We start from the raw sequence: 21,785 nt of genomic DNA, 5'->3' as shown, positions 1-21,785 counted from the left end.
CCCTGGTACTGCTTCTCACTTGCCAAGCTTGAATGTGCAAAAAAGAGTATTTACCGAAACATGAGTTTTCTGGGGTTTTTTGCTTTTTTTTTTTAATGAGACAGGCTCGAGCCTTCCCGCTTTCTGCTGGTCTGGGCCTCGGCACTGCATCTCTCGCGGGGACAGCCAGCTCGGAAACGGGAGGCCTCAGCCCCCGCCCTCCAGCGGGCTCGGGGCCTAACCGCTCCCCGGCCGCCAAAAGGGACGGGGGTGCTCCGCGGGCGGGAGCTGCTCCCCGAGGGCCCGCCCGCCCCGATGGCCGCCAGGAGCACCCGAACGCCGGAGCCACCCTCCCCGGCGCCCCCGGGGCAGGAGAGGCCGGAGCTCGCCCCACAGGCAGCGGGGCGGGGCCCAGGGAGGGCGGGCGGCGGGTGGTGACCATGGCAACCGAGCGCAAGCGGAGCGCCGCCCTCCTTCCCGCCGGGCCGCCGCCGCCATGATGCTGCTGGGCCGCGGGCTGGACGCCAGGTAACCGGGCGGTGAGAGGCGGAGGAGGCCCCGGGGCGCCGCCGCCTCGGGGCCTGTTGCGGCTTTCTGCCCGTCCGCCGGAGGGCTGCTCTTGGGGGCTTGCGTGTTGGGGGCTGGCTGCTCCGCCTGGCCTTGCCGGGCGGGGGGAGGAGGCCCTGTTTCAGGCAGGGTACCCAGGGAGTGGCGTGGGGGTCTGGGGGCGATGCGGCCCCAGTCCCCCTTACGGCAGCTAACCTCCCTAGGGGTGGGGGATCCGCCTCGGTTTTCCTCAGGAAAAGGCCGCAAAACTTTTCTAGGCTTAGTGTGCTATGCAGAGATGAAGTAAAGACTTGACGATTTAATCGGGCCTCTCGCTGGTAATTTTGTGGCTGCCTCTAAGTGGTCACAAATAATTAGGAGGGGGAAAAAAAAACTTTTCACATCCCTATCTAAGGAAATGTAGTGTTTCATGTCCCAAATTTAAGTATTATTTGCATGGGAGCACTGTGAGATCAAAATTGTGAAGTGGGTGAGGAAACGTGCGTAAGGCTTCCCCTGGGAGAGGAACACTTTCTGACACGAAGACCTTCTGATAAAATAGGAAAGATGTACCTTTTACTTAAGGTTTTATCAGACAGTATTAATTTTGAAAAACAACTTTATTAATACTTAATGAGACTCTTACTTTCCCACTCACTGGGTGAAACCTTTCCTATTCAAATGGTTCTATGCTCAAGTATGTCCTGGAGGACTGAACAACTTACTTGGAATTTTTTTTTTTCTTTGAACAAAATCTCTTTTGAAAAGTCTTCTAGACTGCTTGCCATGAAGCAACACAACTCGGTTTTTGCCCATAGTAGAACTTTGGCCTGAATTTTTTTTCCTGAAGAGTTCTTGGAGAAAGGTCTTCATTTGAATTGACTGTGGTGTTGTTTAGTCTTAAAGTATTCAATTTCTTCCAATTTTTCTGATTTTCATGTGTTGTGATATTATGTCAATATTTAAATGTTGGTCAGCATTTGGAGTTGGGATAGCTTAAGGACATGAAGGAAGTTTTCGTTTCTGTCCCTTACCAAGACAGTAGTATGAGTGAAATCTCTTGCTGAGAGTTCCAGCACTTTGCATGAATCACCTCATGTAGACCATGGAGACTTCTTAGGACCCAGAATCTGGCAGTTACTGTTAGCTAAATTGTCCTCTAGTTGATTCAGTCAGATCAACAACAACTGGCATGAATTCACCGATGCTAATCTGATTTAATAGAATCACTGAAGCATAACTAAAGCAAGACCATCAAATGATGTAGGAACAGGAAAGCAAAATATCAAGTGAAATATATGAATTAAAAATTCAGAATTACTTATCTAGATCATTAATAATGAAACATACAGGCATTTGGTTCAAATAAAAAATTAATTAAATTACTATAATTTAAAGAAAATTATTAATCTCCTTTACATGTTTTTAGAGTTTTCACCTCTGTACATTCACTTTTCTTCTCTAATTCTCAGGGATATTTGTCCTCTGTAGTGCTGACCAGGAGCAGTTTGGTACCTGTTCACAATTTAAAGAACATCTAATACCTTTACAGATTTGCCCTCTACTGCCTAATTTCGTCAACCATTGATTTGGCTGTTTAGATTGCAGGCTCTTGGAGGAAGCTGTATGACCCAGTCTTGTTTGAGACCTGCAAGTGTTACTACTAAGTTAGTAATTAACACCAACAGTAATAGTGAGGTTTTTGCTTAACCACAGGAGGAAAACTTGCGAGCTGGCTTTTGTGATTTGCATTTTCCTCTATTGGATCTTTATTTTTAAGTATAAATCCTGCTTTTTTGTTTGTTTGTTATTCATTCATAAATAAGCACATATTACATCAGACTGTTACAACATTATCTTTTTAAGAATAGATTTCTGTTTTGCACGGAAATGAGATGTCCAAGTCATGTATAAATTATTAATAGTATAATTGTATTGGTTTTCTTCTGAATGTGTTGTAAACGTTGTCCCCTTCTTATTTTTCACTTATCTTTTCTTTGGTATCCAGGGACAATCAGACTCGACAAATACAAGATGCTGTTTCAAATGTGGAAAAACATTTTGGTGAATTGTGCCAAATATTTGCTGGATATGTACGTAAAACTGCCAGACTACGAGACAAAGCAGATCTTCTAGTAAATGAAGTATATGCATATGCAGCCACAGAGACACCAAACTTAAAAGTTGGACTGAAAAACTTTGCAGATGAATTTTCCAGACTTCAGGATTATCGCCAGGCAGAGGTACAAAATTAAAGCTGTACATGGTGTGTTTGCCATCTGAACTGTTCAGTTACTTATCTGTGATTAAAAGGGAAAAGATATACTCTGCAATCACGAGAAAAACATAGGAGAAAACACTTTTAATTATATTAATGGCAGAGCAGGATAGGCTGCCAAAGCATTCATCTCTACTCTCTAATACTCTACTAATAACTTCAGTGAAAACTGCCTGTGATTAGTCCTGTTGAAGTCAGTGAAACTATCTGTATGAGCACTCACAGAATTTGAGACAGAGCAAGTCTTTTATTGGTCTTAGACTTTGGGTTATGATTTAGAGTTAATAAAGTGCTTTTTTAGTTTTGTGACTTGAGTTGTCTAGCAGCAGCTGAGGTAAAATCAGTCATTTTCCTTTTGCTGAGTCTGTTATGGAAGAGAATGCTTACTGGAATCCTTCACTGGGCACTGACAGTCCCTCTGTCGGGGACCACTGTAGATTTCATAAGCCTGTAGTTCAACATTAAACGTACAAACTTGATTTGGACCGCATGTGACAATATAGTCCCATTTCTGCTAGATAAGTGAGAGCATAAAGAAAGGTGTTTATGCCAGTTACACATTTATGTTCGGGGCCAGTCAAACTGTAACTTATGATCCAGAATTCGAAATGCTGAGATAGAAGAAAACAGAAATTCATTCACATGTACTCAAACTGATTTTTGGAGTACATATCTATTCTTTCAGTACGGCATGGAAAATTCCCATTTATAGTTTTGAAAAGCTAAGAACCGTTTTAATTTAAAAAAGAGGCTAAGTAGTTGACATTCTTGATGTTTTCAGGTAGGACTTTTTTCTTTAAAAAAAAGCATTGCAAGTCATCTTTCTATATTAACAAAGTAGAAAAAGAAAACCTTTTAAAAGAAGTTTATCTATGAGGTATCTAGTCTACTAAATAGAGGGTTTGAAAAGCAAGAAATACGCATGGATCTTTAACAGTGTATTTAGGGCCAGATTTTTAAGAAGTAATAAGGAATCCAAGGGTGTGCATAGTGCAATTTTTATTTTTTTCCATAAGCTCTTCTGTATCTGGCTTCAGCTGAACCATACGTAGGTCCTATGCTTCAACTGATGTAATAGCAATTATCCCTCTGTTAATAGGGTAAATTTATATTATGGCCGAAGGTGCATGTGAAATCAGACTGCGTGATCTCTCTGTCCGTTTTCACCTTTGAACTATGAATCTGTAATTTCGAGGTACCTATGTAACAACGTGAGTTTTGCTTCTTTCGATTTTTAAGCGTGTTTTTAAAAACTGACATTTGGCCTACATCCTCCTACCATGCCTGTCCCCAAATGACCACTGCCCTTTGAAGGAGGAAAGGTAGAAGCAGCAAAGGAAAAGAGAAGCATTTAGCCTTTAAATCAAGTTCTCCTTTGCTCATGAAAACCAAGTAGATAATATCAGCTTTATTTCTTTTGGGCATCAGGTTAATTAACAGTTTTCATATGTATTGACAATGTGGGCAAGAGAAAATTAGCTTTTAAGTGTTATTGATTTCTGGTCTTCAGCTGCAGTGCTAGATATATAAATGCTGAGGTGTGAGGTACTTCCACGACATGTGGAAGGGTAAGTAAGCAAGACTAGCAGGTTATTTGGTACATCTATATCATGTGCTTCATTTAGAGCCTTACTGCCCTATTCCATTCTATTCTATTAGTAGTTTAAGTGAAATTGTTTGACAGTGCACTGGTAGAGTGCAGTAAAGGAGAAATGTTTGCTCAGTTGGCATAGATTTTGACTGACTGGTGACTGCCACTTTAGAGGGGAGCATAATGTCTGTCCCTTCCTAATAGAGGTATGCACCATGTCCTAATTTGGACCTAACAGCGATGGGCCAGATGACTCTCTGGTCCAAAGTTGTCGGCAGCTTATGCTGGGGCCGCTTGGTCAGTATTGTCAATTTTGACAAGCAGGCAGGTCTTGCCCTATAGCCTGTCTGAACATATGTAGCTGTTTTTCTAACTAAAAGAACTGAAACAAAAATTCAGATACACTCATCTGTGAGAGCATTCATGCATTTTACACAGCCTGTTGTTGGTATTTTTAATATTTTCAGTACCTATGATGCTGTTTCCATTATTTTTAAGAACAGAAGTGTTGCATTTCATACAGTATGTTTGATAGCAAAGATGGCTTAGTCCATAATCTATCAACAAATGTAGAGCAAATACATTGATCTTTAACTTTAGATAGAAAGCTACAGAACTCCAAGATGCAGTGTTTGATGTACTTAGTACTGAGTTATTAGAATCTCCATGTTTTATTTATCCTGATATATTGCTAATGAAGAAAAAGGAATTCCATGAGAAATCAGCTTTCTACTCCTCAAAATACGAATGATTTACTGGTTTTTGCAATATTTTTAAAACCTCCATCCCACTATGTTTCCAGCATATATGGACTAAATTCCTAATAAGATGAGCCACTGGTAAATGAATTATTTCCTGTTTCTGCACACTATAGATGTGGATGATTTTAGTGACCTTGTGATTTCTTTTGTAGGTTGACAGGCTTGAAGCCAAGGTTGTTGAACCTCTGAAAAGCTACGGGACCATAGTGAAACTTAAGAGGGTAGGTTAAACATCTGTTTTCTCACAAGGTACATTCTGGTGTTCTGGCCATTCAGTTAAAAACTTCTATACAGGGGGGAGTGGTTCTGATTCTTCATATTGCAGTAATCAGTCTAACTGAATTATATAGTAATACATCTGAATTGAAGCTCTATATATGTTGGAGGAAAAAGCTTTGATGTGAAGACAAGGATATTCAGACTCTTGGAGCACAAGCAAATGCTAAAAAAGGCATTATGGATAACGTGAAACTTTCTGGATAGTGCAAATTCAGGACATTTTTCTTTATAAATTATGTTGTCGTCATCATCATCATCATTATTATTATTATTCAGAGTTCCAAAAGGTGAATTACATGAAATGATTTTGGCTCTTAGTCATCTATATGCTGTGTTTAACAGCTTTTCTAACTTCAAATTCCATTCTACATTGAAGTTCATAATGTAGAAGACACTTTTTGAAACTGATAAATAAGTAGTGGCCTGAATCCCTCTCTGTCCTGCAAAGTCATTAGGATGACCTGACCCTACACAAAAAAACTGAGGTCTCTTCATTCACTATATTCTGCAGCCAGTATATATAGGGGTTTGAAACATTCCCACAAAATATCTGTAAATTTCTTTCCTCCAGGTAGGATAAGCTTGAGCAAGTAAATTTTAATAAGCAGATACTAGTTTATAGGATGAAAATAGTTCTTTGTAATACTTTTATATTACATAGAGGATACCTTCATCCTATAAACTCAAATCTGTAATTGAGGTGTATGTCTGTATCATAATCTGTATAAACCAAAAGGTAAAATAGTAATTATTTGATGGTATTTTACATACAAAAGTCTTACAGTGTGTTCATCATGGTTAATTTGAGTACATTGTGGCATTGCATCTCAAACTAGCATTTTTCATACGGTTTTGCTCTTGTGTCTTTTCAGTACAGGGAAGAACAGAGTACAGTGTTTGGAACATACTGCACAGCTATCTCACTTGCTTGTTAGAGAAACAATTATGAAGGAAATGCATCCTGCACTTGAGTGGTACTACGTGTGGTAGTCCTTAGCAGAGTTGCAGACTATAGAGCATGTATCCTAGAATTTGGTACCTTAATAGTCACTCTGAAACCCAGTTTGTGAGACCTAGAACTGATTAAGTATTCTATAGGGTATAAATGTTGAGGGTGGAAGACAAGTTTCATGTGTTTGTGGCAGTAGCATTGCCGCAGAGACACAAGAGCGCGCTACAGCAATGCCTTCCGAAGCATTGAAGATACTGTCTTGAAGTGCGTTGCCACTCATAGCCAGTAAATGCTGAGGACAGAAGCAACTGAAGCCAGCTCACCCCTTGCAACAGTGAATAGGGAACAGAGGTAGAGAAGGGAACAGAGGTAGAGAAGGGAACAGAGGTAGAGAAGGGAACAGTGCAGTCCCTGTAGGTATTTCCAAAGTCACTATGTGATAGGAATTAAATACTGAATTTTATAATGGTAACTCTAGTGGTTTCCTTAGCATTCTCAAGTATACTTTGCACGGAAGTCAGAACCCTTTCAGCCACAGCGTTAAATCTGATTGACTGTTTTAAATGGGCCTAGAAAGTCAGTGCTGTTAACAGGGCCTAGTCATTAAATGCCACTAAACGTACAGCTGTATGTTTGTATTAGATACAAAACTGCTTTGCTCTATGGCAAAAATAAATGTTTTTCTCTTCTCTTTCTCTACCTTTAATGTAAAATGTAAAGCAATAAAAAAAAATTTTCTATTATTGCTTTTCTTGCAGCCGCATGGTTTTCATAAAGGAGAAAGCCCTTTCCAGCAGTCTTTCAGATGACCTTAAAGGTGCTGTAAATTCCCTTTTGAATGAACAGCAGCAAAATTAGCTTAGGGCTAAAGATGCAGCTGTTTTTATTATCAGAAACCATCTCTGTGTCCCTAAAGATGAAGCAAAATGACAGTCATATACACAAGGACTTACAAACAGACAGGCTAGAAACAAGGAAGAAACTGTGTGCTTTCATCCTGACCTCATGTACAGACTCATTGTTGAAGAAAGACAGCACTCTGAAACTTGGCACACCTGTGCTTGTCATTAACTAGATCTGGTCACAGAATCACAGAACTTTTTGAAAGAGACACATTCTTGGTTGTGTATCTTTCTGGGTGAAGGAGACCTACAACCATGTTAAAATTCTGAAATCCAGGGAGGGAGCACAGACAACTTCCTGAGATTACAGTTTTTAATAGCTTTAATCCACTCCATTCTAGTTTGGTAGATAAATGGGAACTGGTCTTTTTAGAGGAAATGATGGTTTGAAATGCATGCCTAACTCCTGCCTCAGATTTTGTTAGACTGATTCCTTTGGGCTGTATTTCTGCTTGTTCTAAGGTACTGCTCCTTTAAATTAGAGCCATCAGAATTAATGTCATTTCCCATACCAGGGTCAATGGAGTGATAAATATCTGACTGACAATTTTAGATTCCATGTATGCCAAACTATTTACAAAACACAGTTTTATAGTATGAACAAGAATTGAAAGTGGATGTAAACATTCTTAAACTGTCACGGATTTTCCTAGAAGTACATCCTACTTCTCCTTTGGAAATGAGGAGAAAAAGTATTTATCAACAGTTTCTGCCTTTTCTAGATCAGCAAGTTTCATCTTCTCCAGCTACATCGTTACTAGGATGTATTTTGTTCCAAATGTATTTAAACACCTTACTAACTGCATATATAGATATGCAGTTTAACCCTTTCAGCCGTGGATTTTCTATGGCACCTTAAGCTCTGTGTAGCAGCCTTGTGTGCTTCATAACTTCTGATTGATACTGACTGCTGCCTGTTTTGGTTTTTTCTTACTGAATTATTTGATGCCACTTTTTATTTCTAAAATGCCACCTATACCACTGCTAAGCCCGGAAAGGGCCTGTCTTCTTACTGCATTGCGGATGTCAGCTTTTGACCATCTACTGTACTTTTCATGAAAAGCTGTAAATATGTTTTTCCCCACACACACACACATTTTAAATTATAGTGGGTGCTACAGAGAGTTGTGCAAGGTGCTAAACTCTCTTAGTCCCCATTGACTTCTCTTTCAGGGGATCATTTAACAGGATAAAATCAGTAAAATCTGGTTTTGTTTAAAGAAGAAGTTTTGTTCATGTTTTCTAGGCAATGCATGTATTAAGAAAAGTGCATTTTGTATTATCCTAGATCTATTTCAAACATGTCTAAAACATTTTATTTCCAGGATGATCTTAAAGCGACTTTAACAGCAAAGAACCGAGAAGCCAAGCAACTGTCTCAACTGGAAAAGACACGTCAGCGCAATCCATCAGATCGACACATTATTGTATCCTGTATTTCTAGTGGCTATAAGAAATATTTTCAAATTTGTCAGGAATTAAACTATTGTGTCTAGAAAGTAATAAGAGAAGAATGTTCTTCAGAGGGACTGTTTCCCATGTTGATGTTCAGTCTTCTCTTAAACTTTACGATAAGTTACAGCTTATAATAGCTGCTTTGTTACTTCCTTTTTGCTTGAAAAGAAACTACGAAGTATTTGATATGTTTATGCAAGAGACGTAGGCATAGCTTGAATCTAGGAATTTGGAGGTTTTTGAAAATAAGTGTAATTAGACAACTTTTTTACTTCTGTGGATTTTTTGTTTTACTGTTTTTCTCCCTGTCATTTTGGTAGTTGTTGTGCTTCCTTGTACCTAGATGGGGTATGAGCTTCCTCCAGCTGTGAGATAAAGTGTGAAAAGAAAAGTTGTTCTGTTAGTAGAATATTCAACCAGACTGCTCTTCCTTTCAAAAGACCGGTGACCCTCCCCAGTATACTATTCTGGATCACAGAGGGAAAAAGCAAGCCTCCACAGAATTTCCATTAAAATCTCTTTGAAGTTTCAAATTCTGAAGCAATCAGAATCTAGGAAATGCCAAAATAAAGGGGATTGAAGTAATCCTACTTCAGTCCTTTTATGTCTGTGTATTATGATACAGCATTTAAGTTCATGATGATGTGCTGTTTATTTTGTCTTACACTCTAGTGTTGGACTCAGGAGTGAAGCGGTTCTATTCCTTGTAGGATTTCCTCAACTTTATTTCAGAAATTAGGATCTTTCTAGTGACTGGGGCATGGGACTGCAGGAGTGAAAATAATTGTGATGGTCAAATGCCACCCAGGAGAATTACATTTTATTTTTGTCTCTGCCAAAGAATTCCCATTTAATATTAATCAAATCAGTTAAATCGAGTGATGACTAATTAGAGTTCCTCATGTAATAAAGACGCATGGATGTCAGCCGTAGGGTTAGAACTTGAGCTGTGATGCAGAGTTCTCTTTCATTACAATTAAGGGAGTAAATTATAACAGCAAGCTATTCTTCCCAAAGGGAGACTGGTCCCATTTTTCTTCCTCTTGCGCTAATTCCCAGTTGATTTCATGGGTATATGGCTGGCACCTAGGTTGTTTCTTCTTGTCTCTTTGCTAAGCTACTCCGAAATATCCTTCTGTGGCTTAGCTGCTTCTAATACCCGTGTTTTCTGTACTTAAGACTTTGCCTGAAGAGTTATTAAATCTCAGTACAGTCTGGTTTTGCATAAGGCCAAAGGCACCAAATGTGATCAACACAAAATGCATAAAAAGTATTGGGAGCAGGAGTATGTTCATTTGCTTTTGAGGATGTATGCAGGTCAGCTTTTAGGCCTGAGAGAGTCTTCACTGTGTTCGTTAGCATAGCTGTTAGGCTCCAGCAGTGCTTCTCTTATTCTCTAGCAACTGTGATGTTTCAGCAGCTAACAACTTTGGCCACAGATAGCAAAGGATCTGTACTCACTCCCAGATTTCAAGTCCATCTTATAAAATGTGGGGGTAGTACAGCTTTGAAAAGAAAACCGTACCAGATTTTTTTAAAATATAAAAATACATTTTTTAAAATAAAAATTGATTTTTTTTTTCCCTGAAATGGTCTTCCTAGGTTGTCTGATTTTTTTTGTTTGTTTGTTTGTTTTTAATAAATAACCAAACCCTCAGTCCAAGACAAACAGCTGTCCTGAAATATTTTGGCCTGGATAGCTGAATTCTAGCAAAGCTATACAAACTGTAATGTCTTACAGCAGGAAGCTTCAGACAACATAATAATAGTACCCTCCAAGTATACAGAAATTTTGAAATATCTGAAGTAAATACTTCCCAATGTATTAAAAGTAAAAGTGAAAACAAATAGTTTTATGAATATTGTTTATTATTTTGCCATTTTTTCCTTTACTAATATTTCCAGTCACAGGTGAGTGTTTCAGAAGAGAAAGTATCAAAGTGCTGTTGTGCAAACTATGCAGGTTCTGCAAGTTTAGACATTTCACTCTACAACAAACAAAATTCTTTTCCCAAAGCATGTGCTCACAAAATCTGGCCAGTCTGTTTAAGATGGATCGAGAAGATACATTTGATTGTCATAGAAATAACATACTGTATTTGTATGTGTAATGGCTGCTTATGTATAACAGCTGCCTTCATTTACAGAGAGGGACTGATTATAATAATTGAGAAAACACAGAATGTTTCAGGCAAAATCAAGAAAGGGAGATGAACATGTGACCGTATGTACTACTAAGGTTCATTACCAATTTTGTTTGCCCAGTAACGGCAATTGTGTCTGTGACTTTAAGCCGTTTTTGTAAGGAGATTGTTTCAAATTAATAATCCCGTGATACAAGGTTACCAGATTTTAATCAAAGAAAAAGAAGTGACAGAGCATGCCTTATGCCTTAGGTTTCCATATACATATAACACTAAAAACTAGATCATGGGAACTGGGCCTGTGGTGTCTTATTTCCATTTTTTAAAAAAAAAAAGTCCCTCTCTTCAGTTGCAGTGTTGTAGAAATGAGAAGAATCCTACATCTTGATTGTAGGATACAATTACTCGATCCATATACTATTTCCAAATCCCAGGACAGAATAGATTCCTGATGATGATACACACTGACAGAGCCTGTAAGTAAATACTGTCTTGAATAGTCTATGATGTTTGACCAGTAATGTATGGAAAATAAAACAAGTTTAGACCCAAATTTTGCAGTCTTCAAGTGCAAGCTCTTACATCTTTGCATCATTATTTTGTAATAGTACACAGTTCTCAGACTTTACTTAACCAGAATAGCTTCAATATCTTTATTTAAATGGTAGTGTGCATTTTTACACAGTTAATAGTTCTAGCTAATTAATATACATATCTAAAATGCTCTTTGTAGTAACAAAGTAAGAAAAACTGTATTTATGCATTAGGGATTGGTTGGTGTGTCCCTTTCCCAGTGCTCTGTTGAAGATGTTTGTCATAAAATATTTTAATAATATAAAAATACTAAAAATATAAAATACATGAAATGTTTCTGGGTCTAAAAATGATATTAACTCTAGTCTGCTGATTGAGATACTTATGGGAGAAGAGCATTAGTTCCAGCTGCTGCTTTATTGTCCATTTAAATAATTTATAAAAACTTAGTAAGACAATGTTCAGCACATGACACTCAGAAATTCATTTTAGACCCAGCACGTTGATCTGCACTTGAAAATAGAGAGTGATCTTTTCCACTCATCCACCACTCTGGCCTGTGCACTCCTGCCCTCTCTTTTACACCAGCTAAAAAAAAACCCTGAACTTTTCTGAAGGGTAAACCCTTGTGCTGGATTAATTCCCTGAACCCAGGCACTGTGCTGTCAGCAGTGTCAGGGCTGGCTCAGCAGATGAAAAATTACAGAAAATGGATTAGGGCAGTGGAACTTTCCCGACTGGCTGCAGCTAGTCATTTTTTAATATTCCAGATCAAAGTCACAACGGTGTAGAAGGCATCTTTGTTTGTTTATTAAGCTACAAACAAATTTACAAATACAGTAACACAGATGTGTAGTATTTTGAAAACCCAGACTTAAATGTTTTCATGGCAATTAGAGCAAATATCTTTGTATAAAATACAGGACTAATTTCACCTTTGTGTTACTTTACCAGGCTGAAAGTGAATTGCAGAGAGCTTCCCTGGATGCAACTCGAACAACTCGGCAATTAGAGGAAACAATTGATAATTTTGAGAAACAGAAAATAAAGGACATAAAAGTATGTGTGCCTACGTTTCAGTATATGACATCACATTTCATCTTGCATAACCAAATTACTATAGTTACTCTTTGGCAAGATTAGCAACATTTAGCATTAACTTAAGCCTACATAAATATAAATCTTATGGTATTAATGAATATTTCATAATCCAAATATCATGAACTTTGCAATTAAAAAATCAGTTCATTATTCTTACAGTTTATGGAATTCAGAATTTTCCTGTATCCGTTTGTTCAGCATCTGCACCTTCCAACAGTTGCTGTATTCTACTTCACTAGTAGCTGCATTTGTTAGTGGAATGATACATGTGCATTAATACCAGCAAAATTAACAGAAACAGGGATAAGTAAATAATATATTTATCCATGCTTAAATTTGTGTAGCTTAGGGCAGTTAAGCGTTTTACTGATGGAGAAAGCACGAAATGTTCAGTGACTGCAAGTAATTAAAACTTTCATTTCTCTCTTAATGTCAAACATTAAGTGGCCTAAGTCTCAAAGACTATAGTGACTGAAAAACCACTTGCATTATGTGATCTCAAATTTAATTATAAAATTGCTGAAGTGAGATACTTTTCTATTAGGGGGGGAGGGGGAAAAAAAGACAGACTAAATAGGAAAGAATGAAAGATGGTTGAAAAACCCAACCAAACCAACCAGTACTTGATGTTACAGTAGTATGAAAAAGATTGTGTGAGTTCTGAAGATGTTATCATTAAGTGTTTTTTTAGATATAAAGAGTATTTTTCTTGTATAAAATATATCATTATCTGTAAATTATAAATATGTATAGAATTTACAGATAATTTATCCCCAACCGGTTAAAAATGATTGCCATCAGGAAAGCAAAAATCCATTGACTACATCTTGCGAATACATGTCAGGGAATATCAAGTGAGTTTTCAGCATGACATTTTTTTTTATTCCTAATGAGTCTCCTCTTTGCTTTTCAAGCGTTTACTTAGAATTTAGTATGAAATGACAACTGCGTAAGTGACAGCCCAGCAAGCGTTTATGTTTGATTTCTAAAATTCAGGTCCGACTACTTAAAAGTACTAGGTATCGTGCAGTTATTTGTATCATATAAATACCAAGTACAGAATTCAGTAATTTCTTGTATTTGAAGTGGAAATGTACTTTACTGCATTAAGAAAACCTTTGTTTTCATTTGCTTTTAGAACATATTTTCTGAATTTATAACTATTGAAATGTTATTCCATGGGAAAGCTTTAGAGATATATACTGCTGCCTACCAAAATATCCAAAATATTGATGAAAACGAAGATTTAGAGGTAAGAGTGATTAAGATTTGCTTTTCAATTTACTTACTACATAAAAACAGTTTTTACACTCTGGGGCTATACATGTCCCGAGCAGAAAATGCAACTTTTGTTTCAGGTTCCGAGAACAAACTCATGTATACTCAGCCCTTTTTTGCACTTCTCCAGCAAGAGCATGCAGGATTAGAAACTCAGAGACTTTAAAAACAGGGAAGAGCTATAGTGGCAATCTCATCTTTCCCACAAAATACAGACAAGAGACTTCTTCCTAAATTAACTGCCACTCCAAGATCAGCTAATTATAATTCTTAACACCTCTGCAGTGAATCTCGCTGTAAAGATGCATAGTAAGAGAAAATCTTACATTGCTCTGATAAGATGTTTCAAAGACTAATCACTTCATTAAAAATCTCTTCTTTCTATCCTGACGTGTGTTTGCTATTGTCATCTTTCAGTCATTGTTTTTTATTAGGCTGTTCTAGAATTAAGAGACATTTTGTTACCAAAGTGCTTTTTTTGCCTTGTGGCAGTTACAGCTTCCATTCAAGTCACCCTTTCTGTTCTCTTCAGAGTTACAGCCTCTCTTTCCCACAATGTGTTTTTCAGTCCTTGATTCATTCTTGCAGTTCTTCTGGATGTTGGGCCTTTAAACTTACTATCATTGAAATGTATGTTGTGTATATGTGTTCAGCTTGTCAAGAAAGTTGGATCATTTTCAGTCCTTTTTTTGTAAATCTTATCAGTCCTAATTTTATTTTTTCCACACCATAGCTCAGGACCAAGGATGGCAGTATTCAGTTAGCGCAAGACATACAAAATCATGATTCTTCAGTGACAGTCACATTTGAGACTACTTGATATTTTTACTTCATTTAAACTATGCCGTGGCAATTATGTACTATTCTAGTTTCACAACTAAAATGTCATGTGTCACCAATTCGAAAATACCCTTTAAGTCAATACTTTGTATCTTTCACAACCAAATTTCTAATCTCATTTTAAATTTCCTGTTAATTGGACAATATTTACTTCCCATAAAAATATTGACTGACCATAATTCTACCATGTTCCTTGACTTCATTAATAAAGTCTTGCACGAATAGCTTTATTATTTTTAGTTATCAGGCTGTTAGTCTTATAATTTACTGGTTTTGGCTATTGGAAAGAACTTGTAAATATAATTGGTATTACAGTCTCCCCTGTATTCCAAGGGTTTTCCCAATTTTTTTCTTGAGCTGCACATCTCCTGAACATTTCAGATAAAATTTCTCTGATGCAGCTGTGACTGGCAGCAAGGATTTGCATGCAAAGGGGCCGAGAGTTCATCTCTCCAAGAAGAGGAGAGCCTGAAGGGAGTTGCTGGGGTTCGTACCTCTAGGTTAGCCTGAAACTCAGCTATATATGTTGGTGGGAAATCACTGCAGTTTTCCACTTGTAAATCCCCTCAGGTCTCTGGAGAATGTTTACTTTCACCACATAAGGGTCTTGATGTATCTGACGTTGAGCAAGAATGTTGTTTCAGCTAAAAGCAATCAATCCAAACTACGGTTGATGTATATCTCTAGAGCAGGTTTAATTGTCCAATGCTGCCTTTTTGTTAGCCTCAGTCTTGGTGATTGTTAGCTTGCAAGCTGTATTATGGCACCCAAGTCACAGCTTTCTTCATTTGAATAGGTTTTTCGGAGCTCACTTTATCCACCAGACTATCAATCTCGCTTAGACATAGTTCGTGCAAATTCGAAGTCCCCCCTGCAAAGAACTGGCTCCTTAAAATCTTCATTGAGGACAGTACAGGTAAGAAAGAAAAATTAAATGCTAGATCACTGTATTAAAAGAATGTCTTAAGTAGAGCCTTAGCTAATGTACATGGATCCACTATCTTTACTCAGTTCAGGACAGTAACAAAGGTAAAGAGACTTTCAAGAGCATAAAGATCTTATTAAGCATATAATAATGCGGTTTCTAAATACCATTTTTATTTGAGGAAAAAACAAAATCAACTTTTAAAGCTGCATTGTTTACTTTTGAAAAACACAATTTCCATCAATACTATTTCTTTCATCAACAAACTGTGGCATCTTGCAGAGAAAAGATCTAGGAGCTTATTGGAAACAGAAGTGACATCCTTTAAATAACACTTGCATATTCTTAGTCTCAGTATCCAGATCCTAGAGTGTGGATTCTCTATCAGATCCTAACTCAGACTAGTGATACCTCCTAGCAGCAGGGCAAACCTCCTAGCAGCAAAGCAAACCCATGACCAAAATTTTCACAAAGAGCTACCTCCTTTCAAAGTTCTGCTGCCTTAACATTATGTCATGTTGCTTTGTCAAGCTACATCATAAACCAAATGTGTCCTGTCACTCCTGCAGTAAGTGTTCTGGAAGGAGTACTATATGCTAAATTAGCAAAAGCAGGAATTTGCAAAGACCACTGATACTTTTATGTCTATCTTAATGCTTTTGTCCCTCAACTCATTCGCCCCTTGACTTTTGTAGTTTTTTTCAACTCTCACTCGGACTAGCTGAAGCAATGGAGATGCTAGTTTCTCCATCTTACCTGCCAGACTTCATTTAGCAGACAGTACTATAAAACCACAAGGAAAGGAGCAATGGGCTTCCTAACAATCCTGTTAGGAAGAATTAATGTCCCAACCTGCACTGACAGTACAACAATAAGACTTCCATTTTTTCATTTCTATGCAATTAATATGATGAGGAAAGAAAACGTCTATGTACCAGGAAAGTTGTTTTTCATAGGATGGCTCCCCATAATGAGAAAACCTCTTCAGGGGTTCAGGGCTTTTTTTAAACATGACTATTGCAGATACTTAGTTTTACACAAGTTCTGAAAAGGCTATTTAAGTTTTCACGACAATACTTTGTAAATCTCTTCGTTTTGCACTTTACTTGGCAATTTATCTTCAGCATTTCATTTTACTGATTCAGGTTGGTATGCTATATTTCAGACAGAACTACAGCAGAAGAGTTACTTTTTCCAGATATTTTAAATCAAACTTAACTACACAAGTTTTATCTGCATGCATTTAATATAGCCAAGTGTTTTGCACCTGCCCTCTAAGACAGCAAAGTATCATTTTAACCATGGTTGGAAATGTCTACATCCAGGTGTTCCAACACTGCCTGCTGGTTAAGATGTGAAGAGAGAATTGCCATGCTTTCTATAGTAGCACATGCAGTGAAACATGCAGCTCAGCAGCTTAAGCAAGGACAGTCATCACCTACATGCAAACTTAAAGAGAATTCATTTTCACATAAAATTGTTCATGATGAGCAACAAATTATCAGATTCCATTGAATTTTTTAAATTAAATTATTTTTTCCAGCATTAAGTAATAAAAAATTGAATTTTCAAGTACTGGTATGTTCTAGCTTTTTGGCAAAATAACATGGATTTAAACTGCCTAATTTCCTTTCTCGCTTTCCTTAATCTGATCCAGTTTGGTTCTTTAGGTTAGCCATCCTACCACCACCTCACCACCACCAGTGATAATATTTAATTTACTATTTATTTAGTTAATTACAGCATGGTCAGAGGTACTTGAGTAGTGAGCAGAAAAAAGCCTCAAAGCCAAAATATTTCAGGGAAGGGGGAAGGGGAGCTTTTATTCATAAATACGATTGAAGTTCTGCTTGAGAATTTCAGATGCTCTTAATTAGAAAAAACTTGGAAAATGAGTCTATCCATTGAAATGAAGCTACCTTAACAGGCTCAATCTGCAGCACTCCTTATCGCCAATTACAAATCAGTGTCATTGTCTTTTTCTTCTTTCACAGAATGAAAGATTGCTGGTTTAGGCATTTAGACTCAAGTTAACCCAGCTCCATCCAATGATTAACTCCATTTTCTGTTATGTTCAGAGATTTGTAAGCAAGCATTTGCTTTGAGCTAAATTATGTACTTTGTAAGCATCAACAAGACTAAGGAGTTTTCTGCTTTCATTAGTTCAATGATTGCAGTTTGCTTTATGCACACACAAAAACTTTTGTTACATACATAGCTGTATGAATTATGAAATCTCAGAAGTCAATTTAATAACCAGCATTTTAGGACTTCCAAAATAGTGGGTTGTTTAGGAGAAAAAAAAAAGGCAAGTTTTGTCTTCAATACTTAAGTTTTATTATATCACTGTATGTAAGAAAAGTCAGAAAATACAACCAAAATTAGAGCTACAGATGCCCTTAGAAAACTGCTGAACCTAAAATCATTTTTCAAAAGCATTCCAGATGACTTGGATAACTATCTTTGAGTTTAATGTTCCTTTTCTCATGGGGAAAGAATAAAAAATACATATATTCTAGTTTAAATTGTAAATGTTGCATCTTCTGTGAAGAATCTATCTTCAATAGGAATTCGACTGAGCCCTCATTAGAAAAAAGTATTGATGGCAGAATCTGTCAGATGAGATGAAAGCTTAGCAGCTGGCACTTGTTTTTAACATTTGATGAACCAAAAAAGGACTACAGTATCATTCTGAAGGGCAAACACTGTTGGGCAGGGAAACAAGTTCATGTATGAATCAAGGCTCTTCTAGTAAACTTTGTCTAATCTAGTCTCAAAACCAGTTTAGAGCAGCATACTGTTGAGGTTTTTATTTAACTGAAGAGTTTTGATGTCTTCAAGATAAGATTGTCTTAATACTCATCTTCAGCCTGTTGTCTCCAGAGCCAACCCAGAAAAAAAAATTACTTACATCCTGTTGATTTTTAACATTAATTCGACCAATGCATAGTTTTCCCTAGTCTATAATTCTTCTCAGGACTATGGTGATTTTTTTAGCTTTTAAAAATCATACTGTATTTATATACTGTGCCATATATCTTTCTGTTGGCATTGTGCATGTTACTAGAAGTTGAAGGGTTAAGGAATAAACAACGTTCCCCCTCCCCCTAAATGAAAAACCTACAAGTACTTAGACTGGAAATGCCAACAGAGAATTGTTTTTCTTTCAGGAGAATGAACACTTGATTTACTTTTGCTGGATTTTTGTTTTAGCAGATTTCCAGCAGTATGCTAAGAAAAGATGAAGAAGAAGAGGAGGACGAAGATGAGGATGAAGAGGAGGAGGAGGAGGAGGAAGAATTAGATGCTACTAAGGAAGTGAGATAACAAAACTGTTCTAAGAGTCTTTCTTTTTTTTTATTGAGAAAAAAAAAAGATTTCCCTTTACACAAAGGCTTTTGTGTGTTAATCAAAAACTTCACTGAGGCTGTATTTTTAAAATGCCAACAGGAGCAAGAATTGGCACTAATAGTAGAGTGCCAGAAACAAATGACCAGTTTCAAAGAATGGAACAGAATCTGGTGAAAATGGACAATTTCATTAGCTAGAAAATGAAATATTTAAATAGAATCCTCTATTATATTTGCATAGATGTTATATCGCAGTCACATTTGTTTAAACTTACATGATGAACAGTGTCCAAAAACTGCACTAAGCTGACAAGCAGTTATGAACATAAGGGTTTGCTTGTTACTTTGCCAATGCATTACCTTATTCTCTTGCTACACACCTCTTGGATTTATTAAGTCCTCTAGCTATATGTCATAATTGGTTTTATACACCCTGAAGTAACCATGGTACTCAAGAAACTGATTACAGCAACAATCCTGTTACATTTCATTTTGTTACCCACCTTGGATGGCAGAAGGCAGGGTGAGGTGTACTGTTTCCTCATTCTCGTTTTCCTCAGGCTTGACTAAGATGACTTTTGATTCCTTTACACATACAGAATGAATATTAACAAATAAGGAGCTAGCCCAGTATCTAATTTCAATGCTGCTTTGCTTTTAAATAAAAGTGCCTTCATAATAAAACTAGTTGATATTTTATATAGTTGACATTTATTGTATTAGTTGACATGCTATATATAGTTCAAGTTTCATGTGTTTAACTGGTTGATTCAGTTACCAATTCCATCAAACATACAAGAAATTACACATTTTGAGTGTGATTTCTTATCCTGTTTGGAGATGGTGGTTATGCATGTTCATTTTTGAATAGCATACAATTGTCTGCAAGAAAGCTGCTACTATACTGTTTATCTCCAGCTTTAGTTATCTGCTAAATGTAGAAAGAACATATGTATAAATCTATAATTTAAACTTGTAACTGAGAAAACAATCTTAAGTTATAACCAAATATTCTTTCAGTTAAGGAAATAAACCAGGAAGTGCGTTTTTAATATTGATGCTGCCTTTGTCCACTGAAGCAAAGTATGCAATGCATATTTGTTTTGACAGGTGAAAAAACAGGTTTTGCCAAAAATTAATGGGATGACAGTAAAAGAAAAAGTCAAAATATAGGGTTCTGTTTTAAACCCAGAAAATAGTTTTACACCAGAATTACATACTATTGACATTGAACTATGTTGACAACAAGCAGAATACTAATGACCAAAACATAGAAGGTATCTAGGTAACTAATTCCCATCTATTTCAGTGAGTAGGGCACTTCAGTAAATGTTTGTATCACAACATCGAAATTATGGTGATCACCACTTTAACATTTCATATTCAGTGAAGTCATGTAATCCAAAACAGATGGTTAACTTCATGACTACAGCAGATTTTTGTATAATACAGATATATGCAAATAGCAATTATTTCTGTACTATGCCTTGAAAAAGGACTTCCGAATAAAAAAGCAGAGCCTACATTAATTCTCACTAAAAGTTTAGTAGCTACGGTACAGAAAGAGATTTTTTTTTTTACCCTCAGCAGCTTCAAATTCCTTCTCCTCCCCTACCTCACAAAAAAAAGCTGACTTTAGGAATTACAGAAAAACTTACAGAAAGGGAGAAATACAGTGTTGGGCAACTTTGTCCTGCATATATGATGTCTTAAGTTTGCATGTGGGACAGAAACTGTGTGGCCTCAAAACTATAGATGAAAAAGTCACTGATCAATGTATTTTAAAGCCAGAAGAATTTAGAATGTAATTACAGAATTAAATACTACCTAAAGATACTTTTGCAAAGATTTTTCTCACAGCGTTAAGTGCTGACTGCAAGCCTGACAGTACTCCATTTGTTCATATATATTTTTGACCATTGACATGTAGATGATGCAGGCTTTTATCCATTCTTGCTAAGAGTATTTTGCCACTCTGTTGAACATGCTGGCCCATCCCGTTGGGACTAAGGATTATCTTGTTGTACGCATCAGATTGTCACATGTTATGGCTTTCCTGCATGCCTCAAGCTGCTTTTGTTTGTGATTGCTATTGCTGGTTTTTGATGACAGAGACTGTTCTCCTTGAAACCGTAATTTTTGGCCAGTGGTAGCAAAAGCAATCTCAGAGTAAGCGTAACTAAGGAAACTAGCTATATTCTATATCAACGCCACAAACTGCAGTATTTCCTTTGTTATTTTTACTACATGGATGGTACTTAAAAAGGAAGAGCAGTAATTCAAGCCATGTAATTATAAACTCTCTCTGATGTGTCCTTTATACTGAAAGTACACTGTCTCCAAACCATTAGATATCTAAAGTTATAAAACTCTTATTATCAGGAAATGCTGTCACCACACCGTGCACCTGTACCACCTGTTCAGGCAGAATGAGCATATAATGCCTATACATACACATACATATCCCAATTGGGGGGGAAAAAAACCCAAAACACCAATCAAAACATACTAGCAAGGTAACAGCTATAAACTGAGAATTAACTGTCCTGTTAACCTTCTTATTATTTCACTGATGTACTGGCATCCTTTCCTAATTCTCCTCTGCTTCAGATCATCTATGCATACTTTGAAGTACAGCTTTTGTCTTTATAGACCTTTTAAAAAAACACTTTTTTGGCCTGTCAATCAGACATTTCACAGAGTAACCTAGAGTAGTCATAAATTCTAGTCTGGCTTTAAATTAAAGATAAATTAGCTATAGGGCAAACAAAAACCATTTTGAAATGCCTTAATTATGACCTCTGCCATTATAAGCTTTGTGACTCTTTTTATGCATTCACTACGGGGGGGGGGGGCGTGGGGAGGAGGAG

At 37.0% G+C, this 21,785-nt stretch overlaps 1 protein-coding gene across 1 annotated transcript; it reads left to right on the top strand.

The window, feature by feature from the left end:
* The first annotated feature begins 474 nt into the window (after positions 1-474).
* Positions 475-19,614, top strand: CIBAR1 (CBY1 interacting BAR domain containing 1). Its single transcript, XM_059836375.1, has 9 exons — positions 475-507; positions 2,534-2,768; positions 5,308-5,376; positions 8,614-8,715; positions 10,649-10,654; positions 12,376-12,480; positions 13,661-13,774; positions 15,437-15,556; positions 18,779-19,614. Exons 1-9 carry the CDS (start codon positions 476-478, stop codon positions 18,890-18,892), a joined length of 897 nt encoding a protein of 298 aa, XP_059692358.1. The 5' UTR covers position 475; the 3' UTR covers positions 18,893-19,614.
* The last annotated feature ends 2,171 nt before the right edge of the window (positions 19,615-21,785 follow it).

Source organism: Gavia stellata, chromosome 3 (assembly GCF_030936135.1).
Source record: "Gavia stellata isolate bGavSte3 chromosome 3, bGavSte3.hap2, whole genome shotgun sequence".
Classification (NCBI taxonomy): domain Eukaryota; kingdom Metazoa; phylum Chordata; class Aves; order Gaviiformes; family Gaviidae; genus Gavia; species Gavia stellata.
This window is presented reverse-complemented; position numbering and strand designations above follow the sequence as displayed.